The sequence below is a fragment of the Taurulus bubalis genome, assembly GCF_910589615.1.
Source record: "Taurulus bubalis genome assembly, chromosome: 20".
Classification (NCBI taxonomy): domain Eukaryota; kingdom Metazoa; phylum Chordata; class Actinopteri; order Perciformes; family Cottidae; genus Taurulus; species Taurulus bubalis.
Window position 1 is genome coordinate 1,467,501 of NC_136608.1, and position 23,540 is coordinate 1,491,040.

At 44.9% G+C, this 23,540-nt stretch overlaps 1 protein-coding gene across 1 annotated transcript in view; it reads left to right on the forward strand.

Moving 5' to 3' along the window:
* The window catches only part of LOC306752408 (pleckstrin homology domain-containing family A member 5-like), a gene marked incomplete at its 5' end in the record, with an annotated part of 163,583 nt that overhangs the window by 117,011 nt on the left and 23,032 nt on the right, over nt 1–23,540 (forward strand). Inside the window, 9 exons of the mRNA XM_079236159.1 lie at nt 1,771–1,843; nt 5,059–5,159; nt 7,019–7,134; nt 8,210–9,304; nt 16,460–16,746; nt 18,157–18,386; nt 18,704–18,802; nt 21,694–21,813; nt 23,432–23,485. Of these exons, the coding sequence (XP_079092285.1) occupies nt 1,771–1,843; nt 5,059–5,159; nt 7,019–7,134; nt 8,210–9,304; nt 16,460–16,746; nt 18,157–18,386; nt 18,704–18,802; nt 21,694–21,813; nt 23,432–23,485 (2,175 nt within the window). The remainder of the gene's footprint in view (nt 1–1,770; nt 1,844–5,058; nt 5,160–7,018; nt 7,135–8,209; nt 9,305–16,459; nt 16,747–18,156; nt 18,387–18,703; nt 18,803–21,693; nt 21,814–23,431; nt 23,486–23,540) is intronic.

The following is a 23,540-nucleotide window of genomic DNA, read 5'->3' on the forward strand; positions in this document are numbered from 1 at the left end:
TTTAGCCCCTAAAGGTTGACCGTATCAGCTCTCATGCGGAAATATCTTTCCTAAATGGCACGACATGGGATATTCTGCACAAACGTACTATTTTTAATTAACCAAGCTACCATCAATTGCGACATCATTTTTGTATTTACTTGTATAAAGACGTGTACATTACATAGACTGCAGCACACAAGCACCTGCAGGCATTCCTCTGTTAGGTTACCAATGAAAGGACTCAGCGAATGGGAGTATTCTGTGGTATTCTGTGGTATTCTGCTGTTGGTTTGACTGGACATTAGCTAACGTAGTTTGAGGCTTGTCTTGTTCTTCATTCCCTTTCCACACACTCGTGAGTTGAGCAATTTTCTTCAACCCACAAAGGTCCACAGTGGGTCATTTTAGTAATTGGTCTGTGGACCTCTGACCTCTGTGACAGCCCCATCAAGCACTGTTCATAACTTACAATAACCCATCAAGCACTGTTCATAACTTATAATAACCCATCAAGCACTGTTCATAACTTACAATAACCCATCAAGCACTGTTCATAACTTATAATAACTCATCAAGCACTGTTCATAACTTATAATAACCCATCAAGCACTGTTCATACTTACAATAACCCATCAAGTACTGTTCATAACTTATAATAACCCATCAAGCACTGTTCATAACTTACAATAACCCATCAAGCACTGTTCATAACTTATAATAACCCATCAGGCACTGTTCATAACTTATAATAACCCATCAAGCACTGTTCATGACTTACAATAACCCATCAAGCACTGTTCAACTCAACTTACACTGCTTTTGTGAACCTAAGACCTTTGGTAAAACAATTTCTAGCACCAAAACAGTTCGTCTACATGAGTAAAGTTATGTTTTCAAAAGAGATATGAAGAATTTCAAAAATCAAGTGTCACTTTTTCAGCTTTACACTTTTTTTTCACTTTACACTTGTGTCTTATGTCAATGGTGCCTCATGATATAGAGAGCTGAGATTGTTCTGCAATGTTAGATGTAAAACACATGGGTATCTATCATATGCAAGTGACTTTAAAAAGGTGAATTTAAGAAATTATGTCAAATCGAGAAAATGACCCCCGACTCCAGAGGGTTTACCTCCTTTGTACTTAGCTCCGCCCTCTCGTGCCATTTCTGGTTGCAAAAACCAAGATCGTAATGTCCCAAACCTAAGATGGTGACTTATTGAGGCTTTTCAATACAGCAGTACGGATCGACTATGTTCCATTCTGCCGTACAGACTTTGGTAGAACCCTGTTGGAACCCTATTTCTTTAGCTTATGAAAGGAACCAGAGGATGTGCTGTAACTCCGTTACGTTATTCTTTCTGGCCACATGACATCTATTGCTTCTGTCCATCCGGGGAGAGGGATCCACCTCTGTTGCTCTCCCTCAGGTTTCTTCCCCTTTTTTCCCTGTGAAAGGGTTTTTACTATCTTTATTGGGGGAGTTTTTCCTGATCCGATGTGAGGTCCCGGGATAGGGATGTCATGTGTACAAATTGTAAAGCCCTCCGAGGCAAACTTGTATTTGTGATGTTGGGCTATACAAAATAAACTGAATTGAATTGAATAAGAGCAGCAGCATAGAGAACAAAGCAAAGGCCTTCGCCCCGAGATTCACCACAGAGTTACTGTCACTGCTATGACGAGATGAAGCTGATGAAGATGTGTGTGTGTGTGTGTGTGTGTTGTTTTCTGTCATTACTACACTGTGACAGACTCAATGACGGTCTGTGACCTTTGACCCATGCAGGACAGCACAGGCATGAAGCTTTGGAAGAAGAGGTGGTTCGTTCTGTGCGACATGTGTCTCTTCTACTACCGCGGTGAGGACACACACACACACACACACATACACACGTATGATGCAGGCTGTTAAATGAAATGGGTTTAAAATCAAAAGCAAGTCCATATTTTGTTTAAGGGCATTTCAGAAAAGCACATTCCCTGTTTCACTATTTCCTCATACACTCAGAGCCAAAGTCATGTTACGTTTAGTGCTGTCAGACATCAAATAAACAAATGAGTATATATCTTGTGGAACTGTACTGTTTATAATTATTGTGCACAAGGTAATTAGACTATTTTCATTTTTTAATGGTTGAATTATTGGGGAAAAATTAGTTTGTTGCTAGCCATGACTAGCTTGTATATCTTAGTGTAGAGTTAGTGTAACAGGCATGTCTCTCTCTCTCTCTCTCTCTTTCTCTCTCTCTCTTCATGAAAGCAGTGTAACAGGCATGTCTCTCTCTCTCTCTCTCTCTCCCTCTCTCTCTCTCTCTCTCTTCATGAAAGCAGTGTAACAGGCATGTCTCTCTCTCTCTCTCTCTGTCTCTCTCTCTCTCTTCATGAAAGCAGTGTAACAGGCATGTCTCTCGCTCTCTCTCTCTCTCCCTCTCTCTCTCTTCATGAAAGCAGTGTAAGGGTAGAATATGGGTCAATAGGTTCAGGTCCTTGCCAGTTAAAGTCGTCCTTGCTTTCTCCCACGTTAAAACGCCACTAATTTAAAACCTTTTCGTTCACAAAAGCTCATCTGTTCTCTTTGGTGTCTCCTAAACTCTGGAGAGATTTTCCATCTCCATAAATTGATAAATTAGCCGCTCCCAGAGCGCAATCAGCAGGCGCTTCATGACCGACCCGAGGGAAGATTGGATGTTTATTGGCTCAGAATACGTGCTGGGCTCTGCCATAATAACATCTTCTGTTCCATTCTCTCCTGCTGGCTCCATCACGTTATGCTAAGTACCTTCTGTCACTCCGCTGGGAGTGGTGCAGGATTTGGATTTGTTGCACTTCATTCTGTTTGTATAAGCAGAGATGATAACAATCTACTGCACATATAATCTTCATTAATGTGTTTACGTGCACTCTAATAATTCCATTATTACCAGAGTGAGGCAAACACTAATGATCACAGTCATACATTACATGAAGCAGGTTCTCTAGGTTGTCACCATGTTGGCAGATAAGCAGAGAACCTGCATCTTGTGGGAGTTCTACGAATACTTTATGTACGGCTACTTTAAAGCTCTTTTACATACCTGAAACTAAAGTAACTGGACATTCTCTTTATAAGCCTAAAGCATAACAAGAAGTTGCATCATTAAAAGCAGACTGAAGTGCACTGACATGTTAGTCACATCATCTCAGTGTAAGTGACCTTGACTCGGCAGTTCCATCCCTGGCTCCACATGGCCAAGGCTTTTGAGAAAGAATGCTCCCAATGAGTTCTGTGTGTGTGTGTGTGTGTGTGTGTGTGTGTGTGTGTGTGTGTGTGTGTGTGTGTGTGTGTGTGTGTGTGTGTGTGTGTGTGTGTGTGAATGGGTGAATGGGTGAAGGAGAAGCCAATTGAAAAGCACTTTGTTCATTAAGATGGAAAGCGTTATATAAGCTCAGTTCATTTGCTATTTATTTAACTTGTCATCATTTTTGTGCTTCAAGTGGACGACGTGCAAATACAGTTTTGTAAATGTTGAATAAACATTCAGTTGAATGCACTTCTATAAGTGAGCAGACACAATAGTCCTACAGGAGAACTCAGACTGGACGATGATGAAGTGCAGTCATTAGAGTAGAGGCATAACTTACTACAGTATGAGAGTACATGTAATGCTTTACTTCCACCCCATGTACTTTTACACAGGGAAATCATTTGTGTTGACACCTTCATATCTTGTCTATCAATATTAGTACCTCTTGAGCATAATTTATTATCTTGAAATAACGTGAGTGAAAAAGATCTGGATCTCATATATCTGTTATATATGCACACAATGTGAGGCTCCATAGGGGCCCAGAAGTACTGGAGTGAATCTGATTATAATAAACCATAATTGTCATTTAAGCAAACGTGTATCTGAATTAAAGTATTCACAGTTCCAGTGCGTTTGAGGGTCAGGGACTCTTCTAAACTAATGACAGACTAGCAGCTTCCTCCAACCTCAGGGAACCGTGTGAAGAACCGTGAATCAAGTCAGGAGAAGTCTTCTTCAGAGAAACCGTCTCACACTGCCGTGTACCTCTGCATCTCTCTGCATGCCAGCTGCTCGTTCCCTCTCTTCTAGTTCATTCCCTCTCTTCTAGCTCGTTCCCTCTCTTCTAGCTCATTCCCTCTCTTCTAGCTCATTTCTGTGTGTTCTGTAGCTCAATAATTCAGCAGGAGGTCCGGGGGAGCTGCAGCCTCGGCTAAAGCTAACAGAGGCTGTGGGTTTTACTGCAGCTGCTGAGCAGACATGTTGTGCTGCCTTTAGCTCGTAGCCTGTAAACTAGCAGCATCGTGCTACCGGAGAGGAGAGAGAGCCGTCATCACATCACAACACGAGCTCAACCTGCTGCTGCACGGCTCTTCTGTTGGTGGAATCTATACAGAGTCGACTGTAAAGCACGACAATCAATGAGAGAACAGAACGCTGTGTGTGTGTGTGTGTGTGTGTGTGTGTGTGTGTGTGTGTGTGTGTGTGTGTGTGTGTGTGTGTGTGTGTGTGTCCTCTGAGGGCAGAAACTCCTTCTCTTCCTCCCGGTGTTAGCATCTCTCTGCTGATGAGCCCTTCTGTGAAAGATCAGTCGCTGATTGGATTATTTAGAGCAGGTGATTTCTATGTAAGGGTCTCTAACTCAACTTAAGTGGAACACATAATTATGCCTCGAGGTCTTTGCACAGGTTTGTATTTTTCGTAAGCGTTTTTAAAATTTGTCAGCCGATGAAAAATGTTGAGCTCAGAGTCAGAGCACATTGAGTCTGATAGGTTTTAATATTGCATTTGTTGCCAATATTTTTCAAAACAAGACAAACCTGAATTAATCCCAAAGAAACATCTGCATACAAAGCCACCTTCTCTTAGTGTGTGATTTAACAAACTAACTTACCGAGGATATTTAAGGTCATGTGATAGCAGCCAAAAGCCTTCTCTCATCTACAGCCTCATCCCAGCCACGTCACACTCACCTCAGTGTAGTGTAGTGTGATGTGAGAATGCAAATGTCCGCCTGGAATATGTATAACAATATGGAGACTTCTTAGCTTCTTTCTTCTTCGATGCAGACGAGAAAGAGGACAACATCCTGGGAAGCATCCTGCTGCCAAGCTTCCACGTCTCCATGCTGTCGGTGGACGACCACATCAGCAGGAAATACGCCTTCAAGGTAGACCTCATGTGGTGGACGGGTTAGCTTAGCTTAGCAAAAAGACTGAAGCATGGGAAAACAGCTCATGGCTTTGTTCAAAGTGAAAGAAATACGCCTGCCGATAGAACTAGTTGGTAGAATCTGTTGCCCCATGGAATAGAGAAAGTAAACAAGGCAACCTCACTGTGATGAGTCATCAGAGCTGCTGTCTCTATGAACCTCACTGTGATGAGTCATCATAAGAGCTGCTACCTCTATGAACCTCACTGTGATGAGTCATAAGAGCTGCTACCTCTATGAACCTCACTGATGAGTCATCATAAGAGCTGCTGCCTCTATGAACCTCACTGTGATGAGTCATAAGAGCTGCTACCTCTATGAACCTCACTGATGAGTCATCATAAGAGCTGCTGCCTCTATGAACCTCACTGTGATGAGTCATCATAAGAGCTGCTACCTCTATGAACCTCACTGATTAGTCATCATAAGAGCTGCTGTCTCTATGAACCTCACTGTGATGAGTCATCATAAGAGCTGCTACCTCTATGAACCTCACTGATTAGTCATCATAAGAGCTGCTGTCTCTATGAACCTCACTGTGATGAGTCATCATAAGAGCTGCTACCTCTATGAACCTCACTGTGATGGAAGGCTTTATGCCCAAAATGTTTCCCATGTTTATATGTATACATATATATATTAGTGCTGGGCAACGATTACAATGTTTTATCGTGATTTTCTCAGATTAATCGCATTGTTATGCGCACAATTCAATAAGGAATTCAAAAGTAGTCTATTGCGCACTTTTATTTTAAGTACTATATGAACAGAAGTGCAATAACATTTGGTTTGCAAACACTTTAAACAAATACGGTGCTTTTTAACAGCAATATTCCCTGTAAATATGTATTGTAAATCTCAATTTAAACATTGATATAATCAAATCTAGCAGAGTCTGCAGAAGCCTCCACTGTTTGTTAGGAGATCAGTGGTTATAAATAACTTGGGTTCTATGAACTCCTCCATCTGGAAGAGATTTCAAATGAAAATGTTCGTGTTAGAGTTCTGTACCTTTCTCCATTTCTCTGTGAGCTGCAGTCTGAGGCCCGATGCTCTCAATGTGAGACGAGAGATGACGGCCATCCCATAATACTGAGCAACATCCCATAATACTGAGCAGAACTCCATAAATACTGAGCAACATCCCATAATACTGAGCAGCACTCCTGTGACCTGTAGTTTGTCTGGATGTGTATTCAGAGAGCAACCCACTTTAACATAATAATAATTAAAAAACTCATTCAATGTGCGATAAAATAATTGGCAGCGTTAATTAATGAATGAGGTAACAAGATAATAACACGTTGACTATATATATATATATATATATATATATATATATATATATATATATATATATATATATATATACGGTGTGTATATTAAACACACTGTACACACACTGGAAGTTGTTAGTGTGATTCCTATTTATAGAGTTGTTCCTGTGCCAAGACACAGAGGAGCCTTGAAGACTTTCACACTTATGTGTTTTCACACTTGAGCTGAAACACATGTGGAGTGACAGGCAGAGAGCACACACAAGCACACACACACACACACACACACACACACACACACACACACACACACACACACATACACTCACTCATACTGTACACAAGCACACTCTTCTGGCAGAAGGATTGATATGAAGACATTCAGCTGGTATGTCAAGGTCACCATCACACTGCTGTTTTATCTCCTCCTCAGTCTATCTGTGTCTCCTCCTCCTCCTCCTATTAATCTCACATATAACCTCCTCTCTCCCTCTCTCTCCCTCTCTCCCCCTCTCTCCCTCTCTCTCCCCTCACTGCCAGGCCACTCACCCCAACATGCGGACATATTATTTCTGTACTGACACGGCCAAAGAGATGGAGTCCTGGATGAAAGTCATGACGGATGCTGCTCTGGTCCACAGTGAACCAGTCAGAAGGTACAACACAGGGACAGAGACATGATGGCTGTAAAGCAAATATACTGCTGTATACTATACTGTATACAGCAGACACATGAGGACCTGGCTTTATGGACAGAGGGGTCTGGTAACAAGGCACTGCAGGGGGGCCTAACGTTTATTTTTTTCCACCACCACGTCATAGCCGTGGTGCATAGCTGCAACGACAAGCACTTCCAGGAGAAAAGCAACATTTTATTTTTCACAGAATACAGCGCAGTGGGCGCTACTTACGTGACAGGGTAGGAACTTCAGTCAGGGTTGCATATTTATGAAATTACACCGCCGAATTGAATGCTGGGTAAAGCTCACCCACTTATCATGAAGTCTCCTGTGCGATGGAGTTCGACGGGACGACCCAGCATGCAGTTCGGTGGTGTAATTTTATAAACGTGAAACCCTGACTGAAGTTCCTACACCTGAGACCTAAATGCCCGCTTCGTCTTGAGTTAGAGCTGCGAAAATTAAATGTTACCTTCTGCCGAAGAGTCACAACAGTCGGGCAAAGCACTACCTGTATGACTGTATGTGAAAAATTCAAACCGCATGGAAGTTTGAAGCTGCTATACCGCATAGCACTATGTGTGTTAAGTGACTGACAGACTAGTCTGTCCACGGTGGGCCTAACCGAGTCCCAGGGCGGGCTCGGCACCCCAAAGCCTGCCCATAGCGCCGGGCCTGTGCCACCGGGAAGCACCAATGTACATCCAGTTGCACAATTCATTCATCAACATACACATATATTAACCACATGCAGTATATCCTACACAGTGTGTGCTGATCTAATGTTTTCAGAGAGTATCACAGAGGGAAATATTCAAGCTTAAAGTCTTGGCTGTGACTCTGGAGTTATTCCTGAGTAAGGGCCAGAGGGATCAGACCCCTGGTCCTGCGCTGTCACAGGTTTGTGACAGAGATCTGAGACTCGTCCCAATGGACGACCAGAAAGAAAGACAGAGAGAGATAGAGAGCCTGTCACACAACACAGGACCATTCAGATATCTTGGACATCTCTTAGAAAGCTCTTTGTCACACTCCTCTCCTCTCTCCCCAGACTGGACAAGTTGAAAGTGGATCAGCGAACTCCTCAGGAGCTGAACAACCTACTGAACCACAGAGTCCTAACCCGGCCCGAGATCCAGAACAACGAACGCAACCGCGAGCCGATGCGACAGTACTCCTTATCTCGAGTGGACGACAAGCGGCAGAAAGACCCGGAGAAACCCAACGGCCAAAGAGAGCGCGAGTACTACACCTTGCAGAGAGACGGGGAGAGGTACTCCCTGAAGAAAGACGGCGTGAGCTACATGCTGCAGACGGATGGAGAGAGGTATCTCCTCCACAAAGACGGAGAGAAGTATACGCTGCGGAAAGACGGGGAGAAACCCCCGCTGCAGAAAGACGGGGAGGTGTTCGCCGTCCACACGGCCCTGGAGAAGTACGCCCTTCAGAACATAGACGGCAGGTGCAGCGTGATGCCGGCAGAGGAGAAATACGCTCCCACTAAAGATGGAGAGAAGTACCTGCTGAAGAAGGATGGAGAAAAATATGCACTGCAAAAAATAGGAGACAGACACACACTCCAGAAAGAAGGACAGAAGTACGCTCCCCAGAAAGAGGTGAAGAGGCAGCTGTCGTTGAGGGAGACGGAGCGGTACGGCGTCCTGAGGGAGACGGACAGTAAGTATGGGACCATACAGGTGGTGGATAAATACGGCACGCTGAGGGCAGTGAAGAAATACAGTACGCTGCGAGAAGGGGATAAGTACGCCGCTCTCAGAGAGGCAGGGAAGTACGCTACAGTCCGTGGGGAGAAGTACGGCTTCCCGAGAGACGCCAGCGCAGAGAGGGCTCTGACTAGGATCAGCAGCATCAAGCTGCAGCCGGCTCAGGCCGCTGCCATCGCCGCTGCGGTGTCGGCATCCCGCCAGGGCCAGGCCAGCCTCAAGGCCCAGAGTCCTGCTCAGGTCAACGGCTCGGGGGAGCAGGCTGGAGACCGCAGCCCGGCAGAGGTGGACAGCAGCCTGGCTTTGGGTCCAGGAAGGTTCCCTGAGCCAGAGAGGGGCCTGTCCAGGACCAACTCCATGCAGCAGCTGGAGCACTGGGTCCGCTCACACCGGACAAGAGGGCCGGACGACGACACCAGGAGGTGAGTCTGACATGTGTGCTTACATAACTGTACGGTTATTCTTATTGTATATGTCAAAATGAGGACTTTAATGAGGTCATTCAGTCCACTTTCTCTTTTCAGGAATCTTTCTAGAACATTCAAGGTTCTGTATGTTAAATGTTCCCCACCATTCAGACCTAATGCTCCATGCATTCAGTCATTGAGTCATTTTATCTAGTTTCACCTAACCGGTCAGCAGCGAGTCACATATCCATGCTCCTGATGTCCCGCTGACACAGAACTTCAGTCAACTTCATGTTTTTAACAGAGACCAAGGACATGTGTTGATTTAAACTGATTTGAATTTGTTTTGGCAGAAGAAACAGAACACAGTGACATATAATACTGTGAAAGCTAAGCCGTGAAAGCCAGCAGTTACGGCACAACATCGGTCATGTTTCTGACACTCTCTATTTGAGGTCTGTATTTGGTCTCAACAACTCCAGATGACATCACTATGTAGCTCATAAAGACAAGGGCAGCTGCTCTTTGAGCTAATCCTCCTCTACAAGTTCCTCCTTCACATTCTCACTTGTTTACACATTGTCCTTTCATACATTGTTATCATCAAATGAGATTAAAGCAGCTTTAAGTTTTTTAACTTAAGCAGGCGCTAACTTGACATGTGACAGGGTAGGAACTTCAGTCAGGGTTGCACATTTATGAAATGACACCGCCGAACTGCATGCTGGGTAAAGCTCGCCCACTTATCATGAAGTCTCCTGTGTGACGGAGTTCGACAGGACGACCCAGCATGCAGTTCGGTGGTGTAATTTTATAAACGTGAAACCCTGACTGAAGTTCCTACCCCTGACACCTAACTAGCCCCCCCCGCTTCACCTTGAGTTAGAGCAGTGAAAATTTAATGTTTCTGCCTGCCGGCGGGCAATGCGCCACCTGTATGGCTGTATGTGAAATTTCAAACCGCAGGGACGTTTGAAGCCACTATACCGCACAACACTACGGGTGTAAGTGACTGACGTCTGTCCAGAGCGGGCCCTGGGGGCGGTGGGCCAGGCACCCAAAAGCTCGTCCATAGCGCCGGGCCTGAGCTAGCCGTGTTGGAGAATGATGTCCTCTTTGATAATCCTGTCTACAAAGCTCTAACTGGTCCATTATCTCTTAGCAATGTTCACACTTCGGTGACGGCTTCCTCAACGTCTTTTCATTAAAGCGACAAATAGCTTCTTTTTTACCTTAACGTACTTATTTATTCAGTCGACCAATCATCAGCCAGCAGATGATGAGCAGTGAACCCAACCACCAATCAGAGTCCTCAGAAGTCCTTCTCCTTGGTTTTGAGTTCTAAAGGATTCAGAAACTCTCTGTTCACAATACTTCAATAGATTTATATTCATATTGAGGACATTATACCAACTTGCTTTGGTATATTGGTTAATAATAGGTGGATTGGTGTGGAAACAGATGTGTGATTTGTTTCCAAAATTAGCTTTTAGAACTAATTAAAAGACAAAATATGCACTGTGATGAATATTATTTCACTTTTCCCTCTCACAAGTACCAGTGATCTTCATACTCCGAATTCAAATGAATGGAGACATTATATATATTGTGTTTTATATTAAACACACAGTACCTTGCTATTATGCATTCAATACTAAGCTATTTAAATAATACACAGGTTCATATATTCATGTTTTATATTAAACATATGAGCAGGGTGGCCGTGCACTGCCATTCATAAACATACCTTGTCAACGGATACAATGCAAATATCAACACTGTCAATTGCATGATAATCATGCATACAAGTTTTTATTTTAAACATAAATGTGTACACGAAAAGGAGTGATGGCCTATTGGTGTCACTGCCATGCATACACATACCAGTTATCTTGCGTACAATACTGAAATATTAAAATAATGGACAGATTCATGTGTTTTGTTTAAACACACGTGGATGACACAACGGCCTGTTCCCCCATCAGAGGTCTGACCCTGAAGAGGAGCTCACAGCGTCTCTGGAGGTTAACGTCTTCTGCCTCCATTCATCCATCCGCTACAATATGGTGGATTCATGTTAATGGGTATTTAAAGACGTTTAAATGTGTGGGGGAAAACGTTCCATTATCCAAAGCGCTTATCGTCTTCAGGGTGCTGGAGCCGATCCCAGCTGCCATCGGGTGAAGGCCGGGTGACGCTGGACGGGTCTCCAGTCTATCTCAAGGCTAGCCACTGCACCACACCAAGGGGAAATATTTATTTGAAAATGTCAAGACCCCCTGCAGTACCTCCACGGACCCCCTAGGGGTCGGACCCCCTGTTGAAGACCTCTGGTTTAGAGGGATAAACACAACCGAGGTCTGTTGTTGTCGGGAGCGTCTCAACACCTGAATGCACATCTGTATCCCAGATGTGTCTGAATTTATTTTTCCGTTTTCTTTCCTTGTTAAGATAAGATAAGATAAAATAACATAAAATAATCCTTTATTAGTCCCGCAGTGGGGAAATTGCAGGATTACAGCAGCCTTGCACACAATGGAGACACATAGTTAAAAACAATCAAGTAATATAAATAATAACAATAAACAGTAGTAAAACAGTCGTTAAAAAAATAAAAAACAGTAGTAAAAACAGTAAGAGAAGAGTTCAGTAGCAATTTTAAATTAAATATACAGACGGAATAAGAGTATATCAAAGTAAAAGTACTTAAATGTATTTATATTGCACAAGTAAAAGTACTTCAATGTATTTATATTGCACCGGGTGAGTGCAATTAAAGTGTCGTCTCCCTCACACAGCGGGGATGAATCAGCTGGTGACTGAAGGAGCTGTGCAGAGCTGCAGAGCGTCCTGCATGGGGTGGGAGGCATGGTTCAACATGGACGAGAGCTTAGCATCATCCTCCTGTCCCCCACCACCTCCACCAGGTGATAGCTTAGCATCATCCTCCTGTCTGCCTCCACCTCGACCAGGTGATAGCTTAGCATCATCCTCCTGTCTCCCACCACCTCCACCAGGTGATGGCTTAGCATCATCCTCCTGTCTCCCACCACCTCCACCAGGTGATAGCTTAGTCATGATCCTCCTGTCCCCCACCACCTCCACCAGGTGATAGCTTAGCATCATCCTCCTGTCTCCCTCCACCTCGACCAGGTGATAGCTTAGCATCATCCTCCTGTCTCCCACCACCTCCACCAGGTGATGGCTTAGCATCATCCTCCTGTCTCCCACCACCTCCACCAGGTGATAGCTTAGTCATGATCCTCCTGTCCCCCACCACCTCCACCAGGTGATAGCTTAGCATCATCCTCCTGTCTCCCACCACCTCCACGGTATCCAGAGGACGCCCCAGCACGCTGGTCTTCCTCACCAGCTTGTTCAGTCTCCTCCTGTCAGCTGCAGTGATGCTGCTGCTCCAGAAGACCAGTTAGGGTCCTTTACACCCTACTGTCGTCTGACAACAATATAAAGCTCATATCTGATGCCACACATATCCTGCTAGAACACATGGGCCCATACAGTCCATCCACTGAATGCCAACACAGTGGAATGAGCTGCACAGTTAGTCTCCAACACAGAGAGCTGGAAAACAACAATCTGAGTTTCCAAAAAGAAGCTTTTGCTTCAAAATTAGTAGTTAATAATTCATGGGAATTAATTCATAATATTGCTAACTCTGATGTGTTCCTTTGCCAAATGTCCCCACAAACTTGGAGAGCGTTCACAGTCAGTTTCATTGTTTGCTATCAGCAAGAAAATCTTTTGCGTTAAGTAGAAGAACAGAAGACCAACAAACAGCCCTGGAGGGGTGTGTGTTCAGTGTTGCTGTCTCTTCACAGAGGGGTGTGTGTTCAGTGTTGCTGTTCCTTCACAGCCCTGAAGAGGAGCAATGCTCCCTATGGCTGACTGTCCCAGCACCAGCTGGGTCAGGATGTGTTTTCCTTTAAGCTGCTTCATGAAGTTTCACTACAGCTACAAGCACTGGTCTGGCTTTAGGTGAAATATATAGTTTGACATTAATGTCACATGTGCTGCTGCTTCTCAGAGTCTAGAGACTCTGCCGCTCTAAGAGCAGTTTGTGACAGACGATGCTCCGGCAGCTTACATTATGAAGTCAGGCCAGCTCTCTAGTGTAAATGGACCCGTAAATCTATTTTCTAGTCTTCCGAACACTCAAAGCGCTTTAACACTCCATGACATCATTCACCCACTGATGAGAGGGGTTACCATGAAGGAGCCACATCATTATCAACCATTCATACACTGTAGAACAGCTACGGGAGACATGTAGGGTTATGTGTCTTGCTCAAGGACACATCGACATGGGCTAGCTGAGCCGGGGATCGAACCGCCAATCCTCTGATTGAAGGACAACCCTGCTCACCACTGAGCCAGTCGCCCTGTGGTGTACAGTCTGCATCATGCATCTAGGTATCTGCCAGGAGATCCCTCACAGACAGCTCTACATGCTGGGTGGATCCTCCACCAGTGAGCAGTGACTTCCTGTGAGAGGTTGACTTCAAAAGGCTGTGCTGTAGCAGAATCCAAGGAAGCTTTGTGCTCATAAAATGAGCCCAGTCTGACATTTTAGAGCTAACTTTAAATAAGAAGGAAAAACAGAACAGATTATTTATTGTGTTGTCAAATACATGTGACATGTTACCTCATTATTCAACCTCATATTCTAAAAGCAGAGGCTGTGGAGCCTCCTGGGCTTCAGTCTCAAGGACATTTTCTGACAGTTTTTCCTCAAAGACATTCAAGTTGTTCTTCTCTTCAGATAAAAAGTCAGAGCTAGCTGTGTGAAAATGTAAAAAGTTTTAGAACCAACAATGTCAATGTTGGAAAGGTGCAGCAGGGAGTTTCATCTTCAGTTTGAGGCATACCAGTCCTCATTCTGACCCGTCCAGACCAGACCAGTGCACTCAACATAGTCTTTCTACCTCAGGCGGCTCAGTGGCAGAGCGGTTCGTCTTCCAATCGGACCCACATAGCCTTGGCCATCCCTGTATGAATGTGAGGGAATGATGACATGTAAAGCACTTTGTCGGAAGACTAAAAGGTGCTATCAACCATGTCATTTGCAGTCTGATGCCCAAAACGGTTAGAGTGAGCTAATCTGTTTTTTTCTGCTAAGGCCTTGCCTGTCCAGGCCCTGAGTCCATGGGGAAGTGGACACAGCTTCAGCGTTCATGTGTTGATATGCCTGTGATGGCATGCTGTTGCTGCTGCCATCCCATCTCCTGACACCAGAGCCCTCCTCAGTGCTTCTTCTGAGGAGAATCCAGCAAAGCTCTCACACACTGGCCAAGAGGGAGAACCAGAGATCAGACTAGGAATACACACACATATAGGCAGGCATTTAACCTGAGTTGCTCTTGGCCATGGCTAAAGTACTCTGCATGCAAAGCAAAATGATAAAGGTGTGTTACAAAAGAAGATTTTACGAGTAAGAAAAGTGCACTGGAGAAGGACATCGTGCAGTTGGCCACTGGAAGGGAGGCAAGGGAAAGGGTTAGCTCCCCTGATCGGACCAAACCTGACAGAGAAGAAAAGTGTTGACGTTACACTGATGTGGTTAAAACAATGGTGTCTACATGATTTGGTAGAACAACGTTGATATGAACAGTTTGTCATGGTGGGTGCTTTGACTTCCACTGGAGCACATGCAAGGTGCTGTTTTGTTTAAATTCAAGTTCATTGTCATTGCATTAAGATAACAGACAGATGTACATTGAGATACACAGACAGAAGTGATGTTTGCCTTCAGCTGCTCACACAAAGCCTAGAAGAGAAGACAGTTCAGATAAAACAACATGGCTGACGTGCCAAACTGCATCTCCAGGCCAGACAGGCCAACTCAGCCCTGGTCTCTTCAGCGGCCCCGCTTGTTTTCATTTATTTCATTGAAGATCTCCTTCTTACATCCGCTACTGGCTTCCATGAACACAATGCATGCATATGGAGGAAGATCGGGTATCAAAGCGTCCCTGCTGAGAAGAACAAAGACTGTGATGTATGTCCTCACAGGGTCAAAGCCACAGTCCTAGAGAATCAAGATGTCCATTTTGATTGGCTGCTAATGGCTGCAATGATAACGAGCTCCTCATTACTGCATGTCCTCAGGTCAAAGTGAAAGAGAAAGAGAGTTGTGCTCACAGGAGCAGTTTGATAATGAAGATGACATGCAGAGGATGGAGCTGGTTCCTGTTCACTGCACCCTGATTAAAGAGGCAGTGGCTGCTGTAAGGCCCTGGTTCTTATACGGTACTCTTCACTGTACGGGTTAGCTAAGAGGAAGTACCCTATTCTGATGTATGAGTGAGGCTTACATGTAAAGGATTGATTGCATTAATAGAGTAAATGCTGTAGTGATTCCTGCTTTCTGGCCATGGAGGTATACCTTTGTAGCATGACTCCACTGCTCAGTAGCAGTGTTAGCCAAATCAAGTTGTGTTCACCTGGAATTCATTTCTGCACAGAACTGGGAATGTGGATTTTGTAAAAACCCTTTCACAGTGTTACTCTACAGAAGAATTACTTCACAGCCAATGGACAGTGCTTATAGTGACCCATAAGAGTATTGCTGGGATCCGTGTCCAGTACAGACATTGGATTTTCCCTGTTTCCTCTTTTGTCCAGTCAGGCCTTTATTTGAGGCCTCATTGAAGTAGTGAAGCATCCGCTGTTTCCTCTTCTGTCTCCTTTACTGTTACAGTCTGATAAAAGGACCAGAAGTGTTTTGCTAATTTCAGTCGATTGTGCTTCAAAAGAATGAGAGTCAGATGCAACATTTCTTAATGATAACAACAGTGTTGTGTAACTCTATGGGTCTTTTCTTCTTTGGGCCATGAATCAGCACAAGCAGCGCTCCAGCTGTATGTTCTGCACCTTGCTGCTCTGTGTGGTATTCTGGTGCCAGGTGCACAGATGAGAGGTGAAAAGGCAAAAACAGGTGTTGTGATTTCTGGTGCAACATCAACCTGCAGACAAGCTGATGACTTGGAACATACGTGCAGCAACAATGGAAAGGTTTTGCTGTGTGTTTCTCAGAGGATTACCAGAGCCTCATTGACCTGCCTCTCTCCTTCCCAACATAAACACATGATTGAACAGGCCTACCTCCTGGCTGACTCCTCCCACTCACCAGCTGCTCTGTGTCCTCCCCAGTGTAACGTCCTACCAGACCTTACCCAGGAACATGCCCAGCCACCGCGCTCCGACCGTGCCCCGGTACCCGGAGGGCTACCGCACGCTGCCCCGCAACAGCATGATGAGGCCCGACAGCATCTGCAGCGTGGCGGGCTCAGCGTACGAGCGGGCCCTCCGCCCCGCCTCCACCTCCACCATCACCACCGCGGAGAAGAGGAGGTCCATGAGGGACGACACCATGTGGCAGCTGTATGAGTGGCAGCAGAGGCAGGCCTTTTCCAGGCAAAGTCTGGCTCAGCCAACAGGTACTGATGTCAGGAAACACTACTTCCTGTTCTGCAGGAACCACAATGACAGGGTTTGGAGTTTTGAAGTAGAAAGCTAGGTATCTAGCATGCTAACTCTTTCAACATCCTCCTCACAGCAAAGCAAATCCAGTTCAATATCATTTTTTATTCATATTTTATGAAGAATGTAATTGCCGTCAGTATGAGTAATGTGGCCCTGTTATTGGGCCCAAGTCACCTAATGGTTCATCTGGTCCAGGAGAGAGACGTCACATAACCGTTCATATCATTTTTACGCTAATTTAGTGTATAACTAGAAACAACAATGAACAAAAAGGTCAACTTTCAAACACAAATTGCAGTCCCACGACATCTGCACAGGTAAATGCGGTAAACATGATTAAACAAAGGATAAATCAAACATGCTGACTGAACTCAGTAAATACAGACTCATACTTATGACGTTCACCTCACTGTGTCCCTGCTCAGCCGGCTGTAGGTTCATACGTGTGTTCAGCATCCATCATGAACAAAAGGATTCAAACAGCTTCATGACCTCTGTGGCCCTCGTATCACAGACCCTTTTCAAAAGGTCTTCCTGCTCGCCTTCATAGTTTGAACCTGCCGAACACTTTGTCTTTGTCAACGTTAACGTTAACGTTCAACACACAGCAAAGGAAGGTCGGACCTTCTCATCCAACCGAACACGATAACTGTTAGTGAGCCTCAGACGGCCAGGAGCAATAAGTATAAGATGTAAGAGTAATAAGTATAAGATGTAAGACTAATAAGTATAAGATGTAAGAGTAATAAGTATAAGATGTAAGAGTAATAAGTATAAGATGTAAGAGTAATAAGTATAAGATGTAAGAGTAATAAGTATAAGATGTAAGAGTAATATGTATAAGATGTAAGAGGAGTGATTACACATATCTAACTCCCTCCTACCTCCTGGCCTTTAATGCACCTGATTTGTAGTTTCTCTCAATTGGACCCTTCAGCTCGATTAAAAACTAAAACAGCAAACGGGAACAGATGGAAACGAGACTGTACTAAAATATTTCCATAACATTTCCATTTGAGTTGGACTCATCTGTTACGGTTGCTGTCTTTTGTCCAAAAAAAAATCTAAATATCAAAAAGACCCAGTGTCTGTAGTATGTCTGTGATTGTCTTCAGATGAGGTCTCAGCATTAGACTGTTTATAAAAAGATATTTTTTCTAATATAGGGTTGCAGCTCATTTGAAAAAACCCTCGTCTCATATCTCTAATTTTGTGTTTTTGCTTTTGCTGATAAATACCCCTCAATAATATGAATGATTACGTCATCGACATGTTAAGTACACTTTGTTTACTTGTTGTGATGTCATGCCCATCATGTGGTAGACCAGGAAAGCCTTGTGTGACCTTCTCCCCTGGTGTTGCAGCTGTGGGTCACTATGGGACTCTGCCCAGCACAAAGACCATGGGGAACATCTCTGAGCACGTGGCTCACTCCATCCCCGGCTCTCCGTCCCACGGCTCCCTGGCGCTCTACAGCACCTTGCCGCCTCCTCGGCAGAAGGTCGCCCTGAACCCCAGCAGCTCCGAGGTGTCCTCGTCCGTCTCTAGCGGGGACGTGACGCAGGACCACTGGCTCAGGACGCACCTCCCCAAGGTACTGACTCATGATATGGACATTAAAGATGTACTTGGGTGATGTAGTCCAATCACTGTGTTTGCTGACCAGAGAGCAGATGTTGGCCAATAGGTAACAGGATGATGTCATGGCTGCATCCTATTGTTACCTTCTCATTTGAATAATGTTCCTCTTGTGATGCAGGATGTTCCTCTCGCTTAGTGGACACATTCAGTTAAAGATGTTTGGGTTAGCTAATGAACTACACACCATTACTGACAGTCAGCAGTATGCATGTCATTCATGTATTATTGTTATTATTAGTAAATCATCTTCTTCTGTTCAATCCCCTGCAGTCTCATCCTCCTCCCCCACAGTACGGCTACCAGCCGGACCGGCGGTCCATCGCAGTGCCGCCTCAGCCCGTCACCCCTCAGTCGCTGCAGGGCAAGACGGTGAGTGTTCCTCATCAGGATGTTTCACACCTGGAGAACAGGCAGCGCCGTCCACCGACACTCACACACTCATCGATACTCACACACTCACCGACACTCACACACTCATTGATACTCACACACTCACTGACACTCACACACTCACCGACACTCACACATCCATCAACACTCACACATCCATCAACACTCACACATCCATCAACACTCACACATCCATCAATGATGCTTTCTTCTCTGCAGCATCTCATTGCTGTTTTTTTCTCTTTGTCGCAGCAGGTCCAATGTAATTATTGACAATGTCATTGTCTCTTAATGAGAGACACACAAACACACACACACACACACACGCACAGGGAAATGGTCTTTGCTTGTAAATTGAAGCCATCAAGGAGCAGGACTGATACTTCTGTGATGAATGTGATTGCTTGACAGTCGAGTGCCTCTCTTTGATGAGAAAGACTTTCCAGTCATTTCCCAGATGGCCGTGTTCCTTTATTTCATAGGTTCACCAGTAATGATGAGTGTGTGTGTGTGTGTGTGTGTGTGTGTGTGTGAGCCCTGTGTGTGTGAGGACCAGTCTGTCCATACATCTTTAACTGGCAATAACATAGAAAGTAGATGACAGTGGCCAGTAGATAAGTTATGAGGTCACTGAAAGGCTGCCGCATCTTGAGGAACATTTCTTCTTAAGTTGACATATTGAATTCTCTCAGATGCAGTTCACTCCTAGCTCACTGAGCCTCATGTCAAACGTAGGAACCCTTTCAGACCGTGTGCCTTCATCCTTCAAACGGAATGGTAAAGATTCCAGCTGTGTTATTTTCTTCAGTGCCATCTTTCCCCTAAAAGCAGCAACAACATTACCATCATGTGAAGTCGTGTCTCGGTCGCCAGGCAAACCTTAAGTCCATCATTCAGGCTCCTGTAGCTCTGACTCCACTCCTCAGGGAGCGTCTCTTTAGCTGGACGCTTCACATGAGAGCTGAAACCATGAAACCAAACAAAGAGATGAAGGGAGACCCTCTCACTTTACACAGAGCATTGGAGCCAGGATGCTGATCAATGCAGTTTAAGGTCACTCAATAATATGTGTAATATCACCCATGAATCAAATAACGACATGTATTGTGAAAGGGTTAACTTGCAATGATGAAGCCAGTGAGGATGATCAGGACTCTGCAGTTCTTCTGAGCTCTTTAGCCTCTTTTAGCTTATTGTTTTAGTCTTACAGCTTTTTAGTGTAATCTTCTTTGGTCTTACCTCAGTGTTTTCAAGAGGCATGCTCTTGTACATGTGACTCCATGCAGCAGGAAGAGTTGGTGCTGGTCTGTATCTGCTGGAGAGTAAATAGGTAATGCTTGTTAGCAGTGGCGGTTCCACATGTAATTACGCCCCGGGCGAGACCCCACCTCCGAGCGCCCCCCCCCCAAAAAAAATATCTTATTTTGAAAAAAACCTGGATACATCCGTCAGTGCGTAGCCTCAAACGTAACATCTTGACACATGTCAAGAGGTTCCATACGTTACCCCAAAAGTGAAACTTAAAAGTCCGTTACAACTCTGTGTTCTGGATTGAAATCAAGGCAGAGTTACTGAGATCGCCAAAAAAGCTCTGAAACCCTGCCTCCATTTCAACATCCTGTCTTTGTGAAGCAGGTTTTAATGAAGTGACAGATTGCATGTAAAGGTTTAAGGTACGGAGTAGAGTCAGTAGACTGGACATAAACAACACACGTCGGGAGTCGGTCTTTTTCTCCCGTCACCCCGAGACGGACCGGCTCGTAGCAGAGAAACAAGCTCAGGGCTCCACTAATGCAGTGTAATGGTGAGTTGTATCTTCATGCACTTTATGATTGTATTTATGCCGGTCGTATTACATCATATTTATTACGTCATATTTTTCGTCTACACCGTGAAGGCCGGCCTGTGAAAATATTGTCTAACACAAAACCGGTCCGTGGTTAAAAAAAGGTTAGGTACCACTGTATTAGAGTACGGCTCCATAGCCCACAGTGGATCCCCGCGCACGCCGCCACACCCACACACACGACCCGCAGCCGGCACCCCCCCCCCCCCCCAGCAAGCAGCTACCAATTCCCCACACAGTGATATGATAGATATTTGAAAACCGCTTCACGGCCCAGATGATTTATTTATTTAATTATTTTTAAAAAGTGGTCGTGCCGCCCCCCACGTGTCATGAAAAAGTGCCGCCCGGGTCGCCCGTGCCCAAAACCGCCCCTGCTTGTTAGATAGAACAGACTCATGAAGCTTTAATATGCCGGTTGTGGATTTTTTTCTGTCCCCTATGGCTAAGAATGCAGTGTTGAATTGTTCAGCAGATACTCTTCATGATAGCTATCATGAATATTTCAACAGAAGCCTTACGTCTCCATCCATGTCAGTCCCAACCTCCTTTGAAGTCCCATCTTTTGAACCCTGCATCTTACTCCAGGACTTAGACACCACCGCTCATGCTGCAGCTGAGGCTTCCTGTGTTCTTTCTGTGTTCGTGATCTCAAAGAACTTTCCCGATAAATCAAAACATAGCCAGATGTAAAAAAGAGTAAATGTGAGTCTGCGTTAAACTTCATGACATCACAACACAGTCATCAGCGCAAACACACTTCTGACTCCAACATAAAGGGTTTAAATGGTTAGAATGGTTTTGACTGGTTCCTCTCCTCTTAAAGGTCACCAGAGTCACTTCCTGGTGCTTGATGTCCGTCAGTGGACGGTGTTTTTGGTGCTGTCAGTGAGGCAGCTCTTCCTCTCTGTGTTGGTGCTGCTGTCAGCAGCTCTTCCTCTCTGTGTTGGTGCTTCAGCAGCTCTTCCTCTCTGTGTTGGTGCTTCAGCAGCTCTACCTCTCTCTCTTGTGTTGCTCTGTGCAGCCCGAGGAGCTGACTCTGCTCCTGATCAAGCTCCGCCGGCAGCAGGCGGAGCTCACCAGCCTGCGGGAACACACAGTAGCTCAGCTAATGGCCCTCGGTCTGGAGGGGCCCAACGCTAAGGTCAGCCCTGAGTCTGTGCACTGTGTGTGTGTGTGTGTGTGTGTGTGTGTGTGTGTGTGTGTGTGTGAGTGTGTGTGTGTGTGTGTGTGTGTGTGTGTGTGTGTGTGTGTGTGTGTGTGTGTGTGTGTGTGTGTGTGTGTGTGTGTGTGCATGTACACACAACCAAGCAGTCCAAAGCTCTTATTCTGTGTATGTGCTTGTACGGGGAGGTTCCTGCATGAGAATGTTAGTGCTCTCCAAATGAAATTGCGTTCGGTGTGTTCTGAGCTAAAGACTGGATGCTCACTACAACTCAAGCTATGCATTATGTGTTGGTAGTTAAAGCTGAATGATCCACCAAATGGTCCAGACTGAATCTCAACAACCGTTGGATGGATTATCAAGAGACTTTGTAGAACCCAAAACAAATGTTGTAAGCAGGTTTAAATCCAGAGGAACAGCTTGACATCTAACATTTCGTTATAGAACACACCAAATGCAATTTTATTTTGGAGCATCGTTGTTGCATCAATGTCTGCGCAGGATGCTGGGTGTGACATTGTGTTGGCATCTCTGGGCTTTCTGTGCACGTGTGTGTGTGTGTGTGTGTGTGTGTGTGTGTGTGTGTGTGTGTGTGTGTGTGTGTGTGTGTGTGCGTGCGTGTGTGTGAGCATGTGGGCACTGCTCCTGTCCACATGTCGGCTTGAGGTCGCTGTGGGCCAACAACATGCCATCTCCTTTCCCTCATGTGTGGGCTCATCATAGTGGGCTCTGTCTACATTGTTTTCTTTGTGGCATCAACCTGATCAGGTCAAAGAAACGGTACTGCAGTGAGCTCGTCTATAATGCATGTTCAGGTGTGCAGTGTGTCAGTTATCAGGCATGTTCAAGTGTGCAGTGAGCTCGTCTATAATGCATGTTCAGGTGTGCAGTGTGTCAGTTATCATGCATGTTCAGGTGTGCAGTGTCAGTTATCATGCATGTTCAGGTGTGCAGTGTGTCAGTTATCAGTCCTGTGCAGCATGTTGCCGTGTGTCTTGAACTGAATGCTTGAAATTCTGTAAATTTCATAATTATAATAATCTATTTTCTTAACTTGCTGGACTAAATGAACAGTGACTCTTGTTGCTGCACATGTTCACATTAGTTATGGTTGTTATTGCTGTGACTAGTCCTCCATGTACTGTTATGAACACAATACCATATTAGGAGCACAGAATCCAGCTGTAGATGAAGACATGGCCTTTCTTATTCTGCTGTTCTTCAGCTAAAAGAAGCACACTTTGTAATCTTGTGTAGCAGCTGGCCTCACCCTGCTCTCACCAGACTGAACCCTGATATTGATTCTTTAATATTCAATCACGGTTTCACTGTTCAATGCCAAGCCTTTTAAATGGCTTTCTGTCTGCAATAGCAGTGCACGGCAACTACAGTACGGTTACAGCTGGGGAGAGATTGTTGTTATGACAAATGCACTATAGTCACTGAAAGATAAATATAAAATGCTAGATAATTCAATACGCAGACTTCCTTCATCTCATTCTCTTCCTTCCTGCTGAAATGTGCCACTGACTCCTTGTTCCATCCTTTCCTGTCACCTTTCCTGCTTCCTCTCTTCCTTCCTCTGTGGCGACTGTAGACTGATGTTCTTTCTCATCACCTCCAAAGGAACCTTATTTACCTGGACAGCCAGGTGAGGACTTCTTACGCCTGTCTGTCTCCATCTCCACGTCCAACATATAAAACAT